This window comes from Puma concolor, chromosome C1 (genome assembly GCF_028749965.1).
Source record: "Puma concolor isolate L17-30 chromosome C1, mPumCon1.1.hap2, whole genome shotgun sequence".
Classification (NCBI taxonomy): domain Eukaryota; kingdom Metazoa; phylum Chordata; class Mammalia; order Carnivora; family Felidae; genus Puma; species Puma concolor.
The window spans coordinates 151,650,034-151,662,299 of NC_141674.1; the positions used below are offsets into that span (position 1 = coordinate 151,650,034).

Consider the following 12,266-nt stretch of genomic DNA (forward strand, 5'->3'; position numbering starts at 1 on the left):
TCGTGAAAAAGAAAACTGAAGCTGGAGGCATCACACTCCCGGACTTCAAGACATATTACAAAGCTGTAATCATCAAGACAGTATGGTACTGGCACAAGAACAGACACTCAGATCAGTGGAACAGAGTAGAGAACATAAATGGACCCATAAAGGTATGGCCAACTAATCTTTGACAAAGCAGGAAAGAGTATCCAATGGAATAAAGACAGTCTCTTCAGCAAATGGTGCTGGGAAAACCGGACAGCAACATGCAGAAGAATGAACCTGGACCACTTTCTTGCACCATACACCAAAAAACCCCCTCAAAATGGAAGAAGGACTTAAATGTAAGACAGGAAGCCATCAAACTCCTCAAGGAGAAAGCAGTTAAAAACCTCTTTGACCTCAGCTGCAGCAGCTTCTTACTCAACACCTCTCCAGAGGCAAGGGAAACAAAAGCAAAAATGAACTATTGAGACCTCATCAGGGTAAAAAGCTTCTGCACCGCAAAGGAAACAATCAGCAAAACTAAAAGGCAACCAACAGAATGGGACAAGATATTTGCTAAATGACATAGATAAAGGGTTAGTATCCAAAATCTATAAAGAACTTATCAAACTCAGCACCCCAAAAAAACAATCCAGTGAAGAAATGGGCAAAAGACATGAATAGACACTTCTCCAAAGAAGACATCCAGATGGCAAACAGACTCATGAAGAGATGCTCAACATCACTCATCATCAGGGAAATACAAATCAAAACTATAAGGAGGTACCATCTCACACCTGTCAGAATGGCTAACATTGACAACTCAGGCAGCAACAGATGTTGGCAAGGATGCAGAGAAAGAAGATCTCTTTTGCACTGCTGGTGGGAATGCAAACTGGTATAGCCCCTCTGGAAAACAGTATGGAGGTTCCTCAAAAAATTAAAAATAGAACTACCCTGCAACCCAGCAATTGTACTACTAGGTATTTATCCAAGGGACACAGGTATGCTGTTTCGAAGGGGCACATGCACCCCAATGTTTATAGCAGTGCTATCGACAATAACCAAAGTATGGAAAGAGCCCAAATGTCCATTGATGGATGAATGGATAAAGAAGATGCGGTATATGTGTACACACACACACACACACACACACACACACAATGGAGTATTATGCCGCAGTCAAAAAGAATGAAATCTTGCCATTTGCAACTATATGGTTGGAACTGGAGGGTATTATGCTAAGTGAAATTAGTCAGAGAAAGACAAATATATGACCTTATATGAGGAATTTAAGATACAAAACAGATGAACATAAGGGAAGGGAAGCAAAAATAATACAAAAACAGGGAGGGGGACAAAACATAAAAGATTCTTAAATATAGAGAACAAACAGGGTTGCTGGAGGGGATGTGGGAGGGGGGATGGTCTAAATGGGTAAGGGGCATTAAGGAATCTACTCCTAATATCATTGTTGCACCATATGCTAACTAACTTGGATGTAAATTAAATAATACATGAATTTTTTTAAAAATGGGTTAGCAGAATGGATTAAGAAATGGAATCCCACTGTGTTATCCTACACAGATAACACTGTGTGTTATCTACAAGCCTCACTTTAGATTTAAGTACATACATAATAGGTTGAAAATGAAAGGATGAGAGAAGATTCTATGCAAGTAGTTACCAAAATAGAACAAGGGTGTCTGTATTGACATCAGACAAAACAGACTTTACATCAGAGATTTTTATAGAAGATAAAGAGGGGCATTTCATAATGGCAAAGTTATTAATTTGTCAAGAAAATACAGTAATTATGCACTAATCATCAGAGCTCTAAAACATATGATACAAACATTGACAGTATTAAAAGAAGAAATTATAGCTCTACAGCAGCCATCAGAGACTTTAGTACTCTATTTTCAACACTTTCAGTAATGGATAGAACAACCAGATTAGAAGATTAATAAGGAAAATGAGGTCTTGAACAGCATTGTAGGCCAGTTGGAACATACACAGAATACCCTACTCAACAATAGTAGAATTCGTATTTTTTCTCAAGTTCATATGGAACAGTATCCAGGATAGCCCATATGTTGGGCCATTAAAAAAGACTCAATAAATACTAAAAGATTGGAATCATACAAAGCATCTTTTCTAATCACAATAGAATGAAACTAGAAGTCAACGACAGAAGGAAAACTGGGAAACTAAAAATATGTAGAAATTAAATAGCACAGTCTTAAACAGCTAGTGGGTCAAAGAAGAAATCACAAGGGAAATTAGAAAATATCTTGAGACCAATGAAAATGAAAACAAAATACCAAAATTTATGGGATGCAGTGAAAGCTCTGCCAAGAGGAAGGTTTTTAACTGTAAATACTTACCTTAGAAGAGAGATCTCAAATCAATAACCTAACTTTACACCATAGGAAACTAGACAAGAAAGCACAAACTAAATCAAAAGCTAGCAGAAAGAAGTGATTAATAGTAGTGATTAATAGTAATTAAAAAGCTCCCAAGAATGCCTAGTACCCAGTGGCTTCATAGTGAATTCCGCCAAACATTCAAAGAGGAATTAACACCAGTCCTTCTCATATTCTTCCAAAAATTGAACAGGATGGAACATTTCCTGATGCACTCTATGAGGCCAGCATTACCCTCATACCAAAGCTATATACACAGACACTGCAAGAAGACTGCAGACAAATTTTCTTAAGAACATTGATATAAAAATCCTCAACAAAATACTAGGAAACCAACTTCAACAGCATTATTAAAATGATTTTACACCTTGACCAAGTGAGATTTATTCTTGCAATGCAAGAAAGGTGCAGCATACAAAATCAGCATAGTACATCACTTTAACAGAATGAAGGGGGGTTACCACATGATCATTTCAATTGATGCAGAAGAAGCAGTTGACAAAATTCAGCATCCTTTTATGATAAAAACACTCAATAAACCAAGAATAGAAGGAAGTATTTCAACATAATAAAGGCTATTTATGAAAATCCCACAACTAACATAATAATCCATAGTAAAAGACTGAAGGCTTTTAAGATCAGGAATAAGACAAGGATATCCACTTTTGCCACTTTTGTTCAACATAGTACTGTTTCCAGTACTACCCAGAGCTATTAGACAAGAAAAACAATATCCAAATTGGAAAGGAAGAAGTAAAATTATTTGTTTGCAGACAACTTAATCTTATATGTAGAAAACTCTAAAGATTTCACCAAAACTGTTAGAACTAATGAATTCAGCAAAATTGTAGGATACAAAATCACACAAAAATTAATAACATTTCTATACATTGACATTAAACAGTGTGAAAAAAATTAAGAAAGCTTCATTTGCAATATCATCAAAGTAAATAATATACTTTGGAATAAACTTAACCAAGTAGGTGACGGACTTTTACAAAACATTACTGGGAAAAATAAGACATCAGCATATGGTGGAAAATTCCATGCTCATGGATTGGATTTACCTTTACCATATACAAAAATGATCTCAAACCAGGACCTAAGTGCAAGAGCTAATACTATAAAACTCTTAGAAGAAATCATAGGGGGAAAGCTTCATAACATTGAATTTGGCAGTGATTTCTTAGATATGACCCCAAAAGATCAGGCAACAGAAGGAAATTAGGTAACTTGAACTTCATCAAAATTGAAACTTTTGTGTATCAAAGGATACTATCAACAGAGTGAAAAGGCAACCCAAGGAAGGTGAGAGAACAGGCGTGCTTGGATGGCTCAGTCAGTTAAGCATCCAACTTTGGCTCTGGTCAAGATCCCACAGTTCATGGGTTCAGGCCCTGCATCAGGCTGTGTGCTGACAGCACAGAGCCTGGAGCCTGCTTCAGATTCTGTGTCTCCCTCGCTCTCTGCGCCTCCCCCACTAGCACTTGCTCGCTCGCTCTCAAAAAAAAAAAAAAAAAAATGAATAAACATTAAAAAAATAAAGTATTTGCAAATTGTATATCTGATAAGGAGTCGATATCTAGAATATATAAAGAACTCCTACAACTGAACAACAACAATAACAAAATAATCTGAATAAAAAGTAAGCAAGGATATGAATAGACATTCTCCAAAGAAATTATAAAATGACCTATAAGCACATGAAGTGATCCTCAACATCATTAGCAGTTAGGGAAATGCAAATCAAAACCACAATGAGATACAACTTCATACCCAACTTCCTTCAAAGATGTGGAGAAGTTAGAATTCTTATACATTGCTGATGGGAATGTAAAATGGTGTAACCACTGTGGGAAATGTATAGTATTTCCTCAAAAAAATAAACATAGGATTACCATATGACCTAGTAGTTCCACTTCTGGCTATGTACCCCAAAGAATTGAAAACAGGGACTCAAAGGGATATTTGTACATCCTAAGATCCATGTTCATAGCAATCTTTGTAAGCCAGAAGGTGGAAGCAACCCAGATGTCCATGGATGGATGAATGGATAAACAAAATGCAGTATATACATATAATGGAATTTATTCAGCCTTTAAAAAGAAGGAAATTCTGACACATAGTATAACATGAGTTAACCTTGAAGATATGCTAAGTGAAATAAGCTAGTCACAAAAGGACATGTTTATGTATGATTCTACTTACATGAGTTACCTAGTCAGATTATAGAGATAGAAAGTAGTAGGGTGGTTCCTAGAAGCTGAGGGAAGGGAATGGGGAATTAGTGTTTAAAAGGTACAGAGTTTCAGTTGAGGAAGATGAAAAAGTTCTGGAAATAGTTTGTGGTGATGATTACACCACATTGTGAGTGTTACTTAATGTCACAGAACTGTACACTGAAAAATAGTTAAAATGGCAAATTGTACATATATATTTTACCACAACTTTAAAAAATCTGTTGCAAAAAAAGAAAAGAATTGGTGTGGCCTAGATTCTCTTACTAGATATGTTTTATTGCTATGCTATTCATCTATACAAACTCACCAGCCTTTTACCACTTAGTTGTCCATACTCCAAGCCAGTTTTTCTCATAGTGTTTCTGTGAAGAAGTACACTTTAGGGCTCTTCTCGGGGCCTAGGTGGCTCCATTGGTTGAGCATCTGACTCTTGAGTTTGGCCCAGATCATGATCGCAAAGTCGTGGGATCAAACCCCACATCAGGCTCCATGCTGAGTGTGGACCCTGCTTAAGATTCTCTCTCTCCCTCTCCCCTGCTCATGCATGTGCGCTCTCTCTCCCTCTCTGTCTCTTACATTAAAAAATAATAAAATTTTAAAGACTCCTCTTTAAGAAGTCAGTGTGCTACATCCATTTAAGAGCATTCGGTCAAAAAAAAAAAAAAGTATTCGGTCAAGCAAAGACATCCAACTATTACAAATTAATGAAGGAAACAAAGACAAATAAGGGCAAGTCAGTGATTTTTAAAATATTGCTGGCTGAAATTACAAAAGCAGCACATGCTTATTGAAAAAAATGCAAGTAATTCAGGATATACAGAACGTAAAGTGATTGTCTTTTCCCTTACTCTCCAAGGGTAAGCATTGTTAGTAATGTGATATATATTCTTCCAGAACATGTGAATCATATTTTTTTAAATGGAATGGTGCTGATCTGAAAAAGGTTAAAATTTTTCAAAAATGTCTTTATCTTCACCATCATCATCACTAAGATTTATCAAAGCTATGTTTACCAGAGTGCTTTATACAGTCATCTAATTTAATCATTATACAAATCTGGTGAGGAAGTATTATTTTCATTTTTTCAGATGAGGAAAAGAAAGTGCAGAGAGGTGAAGTAGCTTGCCCACAACCACACATCTAATGAGTAATAAAGGTGGTAGAACTGTGATTTGACCATAAATTTTACAAGTATCAAATAACTTTGTATGTAAATCCCCCTAGCTCTGCAAAATTAAGCATTGTTAGCCCATTTTCAAATGAAGAAATTGAGACTCAGAAATAAGTTAATTTTTTTATGCAAAGTGGCAGAATGTGTACTGAAACTAGGTTTATCTGAATCCAGAGGCCACATTTATTTTACTAACCTAGCAAATCACAGCCCATTCCAGGTACTCAAAGTGTTCTTCCCATTACTGTGAATAATCTAATTTGGCTTCCTATTTTCTTGGATAAATCCTTACTTTGTGTTTTATACATCTCTTACGAAAAGAAGCTGGGGAGTATAAGGCTTACTGTTCGTATTTCTTTCATTCATTCTACAATTTATGATGTGTCAGGTACATAATAAATGCTAGGGATTACAAGATAAGTAAAACAGATCATACACTTAAAGGGTTCACAATCTGATATTGCTTCTTCTGTTTGTTGCCTGTATAAGCATTCATATGTACCCATGCTAAGAGGTCTTCTGATTTTTTCCAAAGTAGAGTGATGTTTTAATCATAGTAGCCCCTAACATGGGCAACTTTTAATATGCTTACAGAATAAGAGAAGAAACTATTAAATAGAACAGTGGTAGAGTTGGCTTGGTCCTTGAATCAGTTACTGTACAGGGTAACTAATTCAAGAGACCAGGAAGTACTGTGTTTAAATAAGATAAAAGTTTGTCCTCTCGTGCAACAGTCCAGCGTAGCCAGGGATAGTGGGGCAGCTCTACCATCCTTAAAATACGGTTTCCCCCTCTGGAATCACAGCGGCCATTCTACTTGTTAACATTTCCCTGCCAGTGAGAACAGAAAGAAGCAGTGAAAAGCAGACAGCTGTCTTTTAATAATGTGGTCCAAAATTTGTACAGGTCACTTCTGTTCACATCCTGTTAGCCAGAACTTAGTCATATGGTCATATGGCTAGTAAATGTATTCTCTAGCTGGATGACCATGTGCACAGGTAAAAGTCTATATTACTAAAAGAAAAACCGAGAATGTATATGGGGGAATAACTAGCAGTCTTTGCCACACATTTTGACTAACTAGGCAAGGTTTCAAATATCACAAGAGTCTATAATGTGGACTTAAATATTTAATCAGCTGTATTACTTATACCAAGTTGCTTCTGATCCATTTCTGCCACTGTTCTGTGGAAGAAACCAAATATATTTAATAAAGACTTAAGTACCCTCTATTGCTTATTTGACCATCTTTCCAAGAGAAGTATCAGTAATAAGTAATTTAAAAATCTGAAAATTTTAAAACTGATTGCCATTTAAAAATCAGATTACAGTATTCATAAATGATTAAGTTTCAGAAAACTTCCTAGAGCAGGTCTCCTGCTTTTCCCAAGATCTTTGCATTATGTAAAAAGAAAATATAAATCTCCTTTGTTGAAAGAGAAATGTGGAAAAAAATGTATTTGTCTTTTCTTGCAAGTTCTTGGTTAAAAGTGAAAAATCAACAATGTCTTATGTGGGAAGGTAAAAATCTCCTTAATTATAAGATAGTTCAGGTGCTTACAAACAAAATTTCCTTTCTTTGTACTGCTAAGAAAGGTGAAGGTTACAGAATACTCAAAACCATACTGTTTGCTAAGTAAAGATCCTCACTAACTAACCAGTGAGTCTATGATGAAGACCTCAAATAAGACTAAATATGACTTTTTGTCATAAATTATAGAGCCAAACATTTTTCCAACAATGTTAAACCATTAAGGACTGTGTTGTCAGATTGCTTTATTCTAGAGCTAGTCTTGACCCATCTGAAATGTAAAGTGTCAGACTTATGTTACCTGTAAAAGCTGGTAGACTATGTTTACTAAAGCATAATGTGCCTTTATTATAGGTAGTACTTTATTTAAAAATCCTTTATTTTCACTTAAGATGTGAATGGCCTCATTGTTTACCACCCTTCTTTTTTTCCTTTCTTTGTTCCCCAAAATCTCTGTGTAAAGTGTCAGTGGAAATGGAGCAATTTACTCTTCTTTCTTTCTACAGAAGCTACTGGTATTAGAATAAAGGTGCTTCTGCTGTTTCTGACTGAAGTTTTATTTCTTCTATTGTACATCGTCAGTACGTTGCCATAGACTCATTTTCTACCTATCAAAATTTAAAATATTTGTATCCTTTGTTCCAGGTTTTTATTTCCAGAAATACGTTCTGTCAAAACTTCTAGACAGGCATGCTAAGGTAGAAGTTCAAGAAGTTATGTTAATAATTAGGAATGTTTAAATTATGATATCCATTCAAAGATACTGTGAGCACCTACTCAGTATATTGTGTCAGGAACTGTTCTAAGTACTGGGCCCACCATGATAAGCATACATGCTGTCTGCTTCGTGGAATGGTGGCACATCTAGTAAAGAATAGACTAGTCAAATAATCTCATAAATGTGAATTTTCGTGGTGCCTGGGTGGCTCAGTTGGCTAAGCAGCCGACTTCAGTCAGGTCATAATACTGCAGTTTGTGGGTTCGAGCCCTGCCTCGGGGTCTGTGCCAACAGCTCAGAGCCTGGAGCCTGCATCACATTCTGTGTCTCCCTCTCTCTCTCTCTGCCCTCCCCCTTCTCTCTCTCTCTCTCTCTCTCTCTCTCTCTCTCTCTCTCAAAAATAACTAAACATTTTAAAAATTATTTTTAAATAAATGTGAAATTTCAAACTCTGGTAAGTATTAGGAAGAAAAGTAAACTGTTGAAAGAACATCTGTTAGGGAGTTGACCTAATCTAGGAGATCAGAGAAGATAATATTTATGAAGTGATTTTTGAAAGGACAGGTTTGAGGTACTTTCCAAGTAAACAAACTGTGTTACAATGACTCATTGGCCTGAAGAATTGAAAGTATAAGAGAAAAGTGCAATAAGAATCAGGGGCAAAACTATGTAGGCTCTTTAGAGGCCATGTTGAGGATTTTTGATTCTTTATTTTGAAAACAGTAGGAAACCATTTAAGACATTTATGAGGGAAGGGTGAGAGAACCCAGTGGGTGTTATGATTATATTTGCATTTTGCAAAATACATAATGGCTACAGTTTAGACAGTGGATTGGCTGCTACACTTAGGGAGAGCAGTAAGTCTATTGCAGTAGTCTATTAAAGATGTGATGGCTTGAATGGTGATGGCTACATTGAAGATAAAAAAGTGGACAAATTTGAGAGATATTCAGTATTAAAATTGACACTTGGTAATGGATTGGCTATAGAACAAGTAGATGTCAAGGATGGTTATAGCTTTCCAGATGGATAGTGGTGCCCTGTACTGAAAGAAGGAATGCAAAGGACCTGATTTTCGCAGGGGCTGGGGTGGTAGGAGGGAGAAGGAGATGTTGGAGGGAAAAGATCGTCAGTTTTGAATATGTAAAATTTAAAATGCTTTCCCGGCAGCACTTGGCCACATAGATCTAGAAGAGAGACCTAGAAGTCCCAGAGAAGTCTGGGCTAGAAGGAGATATTTGAGAGTCTGGAGTATAACCTGCCACTTGGAATGATATTGCTTAAGGGGAGCCTATATAGCAAAAAGAGGACCTTGCTAGAATATACTAGCACAATATACTAGAATATACCTTGCTAAATATACTCACGTGATCTGCCATGGTGGTTATTTAGGGTCTTGGGCTTTGGTGGTCAGGCAAAACAAAACCTGGATTAAAATCCCAGCTCCACTGCCTACTAAGAAACTTTGGCCAGGTTTTTTTGTACCTCTTTGTGCTTCAGTTTTCTCACCTGTAAAATGTAGGAAATAACTGCCTCAGAAGATTAGTCAGTTTAACAGCTAAAATGAAATAAAGGTCTCTGATTTTGGTGCATAGTAAGTATTCGGTGAAATGATCATATGATGATCGTGTATTGTTGAAAATTTTGATTGCGGAACAGTTCACAGTTTTTAAGAAGTAGAATACATATACATGTGCACAGAAGTTCCCAAAGGATATAGACCAAAGTATCAGTAGTTACCTCTGAGGAGGAATGAAAGGCATAGTAAAGGGAAAGACTTACTCTTTACCTTGTACATGTGGGGTTTTGTGGTGGTAGTGATAGTAGACATTTTGTTGTTTTGTGCATTTTCTCAACAAATGTGCCACTTTTGTAATTTTTACAGCCATTAATGGTTCCGTAATCATTTTTGACTATTTTTTCTCTTTGTAAACTTTGAACAACCAGGGCTCTTAGTTTTTTTGCTTGACAGAATGTTTTTGATTCAATGGAGGTACCATACTGCTTTCTCAAAAAGAAACTTCTGAATCCTGGGTTACAATGAACTAGAAGAAAGACTGAGAAAACTGGCTTAGAGCATGGGGAAGTTGTGTGGTAAGTCTGGTGACAAATTGTCCATGTTCAGGGGTAATAGAGCTACATGCTATGGTAACAGGTATTATGTAGATACCTTGCTCATTATTAAAAGAAAGAACTAACATTTGCAAAGAGCTTAGTATGTACCACATAATTTATACATGTCATTTTCTTCAGTCCTTCAAGTAAATACCATTTTCATTTCAGGAAGAGAGAAACCAAACCTCAAAAAGGCTAATAAGTAATCAGAACCAAAACACAAGATTGCAAAATAAAAATAGCTTGTCATAGTTTACCATTTGGCATGCTGAGAAATTGGTGGCAGCACTGAGTAGTAGATAATTCACATTGATAATTTGGTCTGTCAGATTGCAGGTCTAGGTAAGACTTGATGCCAGGAGGATGGGGGAGGGCAGGGTTTATAACCTAGTTATAATAAGAAAATATAGCAGAGAATGGTTGAAGAATAGGCTGTATAAATAGGATCTCTGAGTTGCTAATCTTATACAATCTTTTTTTTTTTTTAACTTGAAGTTGATGTTTAGTTTACCAGAGTTTCAAGATAGAACAGTTTGTGATCAAAGTGCTGTGTATTGAGACAGTTATTATTTAATTGTCTTCCTTCAAGAACTGTGGAGCTTCCGTATTGAGAACATTTGTGGTAGCGTTCTACAAAGCTTTTGTTCTCTCTGTTAATCTTGGAACAGTCTGAAAGATTTTTACATTGAGATTCTTTTTCTTTTTTAATCCATTCAATTTATTAAATTCCTATTCTTCTTATACCTGGAGGAAAACAGTGGTATTTTTCAGAATATTGAGATTAGTTTTTAAGGATGAAAAGAGATAATGTTTGACCCTTAGCAAGTATCATCAATGACGTAAGGGTACTTGAACTTTTTTTCCCTCATCTAGGAAATAAGTGCTTTGAAAGATATTTAAAAAATGAGAATTTTCAGTGTCAGCAATAGGGAAAAAAACAATTTATAGAACTCTTTTAATATTTATAAAACACATGAAAACTTGAGCAGCTGTATATCCAAAATTATAGAGAATATGCTGCCTTAGCTTTAAAGGTGGATTGAAATTTCCCGGGATAAAGGGACAGTTCTAAAGATAATCTTTTTGCTTTGTTTATGATAATCAAGGAAGGCATGTATGGACAACCATTTTTAATAAATTTAAAATGTATACCATACTTGATCAGCATTGTTTTCAGCTTTGCTTTTGAACACTAAGAAAGAATACAAGTGCATTATGGCACAAATACCTAAGTACCTGTTTACCTCTTTCAGATACTGGTAGACCACTTGTTTTGCTAGTCTTTGGAATTGGAAGGAGTGTCAAATACACAGAAGCCAGAGTCATCTTGGCCAGATGGTGTTTGATACAGATGGATGGTTAGTTGTCATGCAGATCTCCTAGTTGGTAACTTGTTGCTGCCATCTGACTCAAAGAATCATTCACACACACTGGCTGTCAAAAGCATCTTCTCTTCTGTCTGTTTTAGCTGTCATGTCTGTGCTCTGTACAGACGTGTTGACAAGACATTGCTGTTGTACATTTTCAATGTGGTTGTTAGTGATTTTTCTGTTTTGTGGGATCTTTGATTGGGCTGGAATGTACTTGGTTTGTAATTGTGTTGTTTTTTAAAAAATACTGTGACAGTGCAACAATTATCTGACCTTTTAAAAGGACTTTTCAGGTTATAAGTTTATTCAGATCTGTTCAGTGAACAAAAAGCATTTAATAAAAAGGAAAGAAACCTTCTTGTTTCAGTTTCCAAATATAACAAATAAACTGAATTCTACTGGTTATTTCTGAATTTGAATCAATATCTTCTTGTGGACTCTCCATCTTATAGCCTTGTGGTCAAAATCTTTATACTATTTTCTGAGTATGTATTTTCTTTTCTTGAAATGGTACCTTTTTTTCTGACGGTAAAAGCTTCCCTTTTTCTTCCCCCCGCCCCCCCCCCCCCAAAAAAAGAGAAAGAAAAGATCTTCAGACATTGCCTATCTTTTGCACCCATTTTCTCAAACTTAATTTCCTTTTCTCTTACTCACCTAGTGACCTGTCTCCTATTTTTCCTGTTTCCCTTATAAAATATAAGCAAAGCCTTTCTCCATTCTTTCAGGTA

General features: G+C 36.0%; 1 protein-coding gene across 4 annotated transcripts in view; it reads left to right on the plus strand.

The window, feature by feature from the left end:
- TANK (TRAF family member associated NFKB activator) overlaps positions 1-12,266 on the plus strand; it is a 95,258-nt gene that overhangs the window by 46,544 nt on the left and 36,448 nt on the right. The window contains exon 1 of one of the 4 annotated variants that reach the window (XM_086718745.1): positions 11,434-11,526. The exons of the other annotated variants lie outside the window; for them this stretch is intronic. Within the exon in view, the coding sequence (XP_086574871.1) occupies positions 11,524-11,526 (3 nt within the window). The 5' untranslated portion in view covers positions 11,434-11,523. Of the gene's footprint in view, positions 1-11,433; positions 11,527-12,266 lie in introns of those variants that run through there. 4 annotated transcript variants of the gene reach the window in all.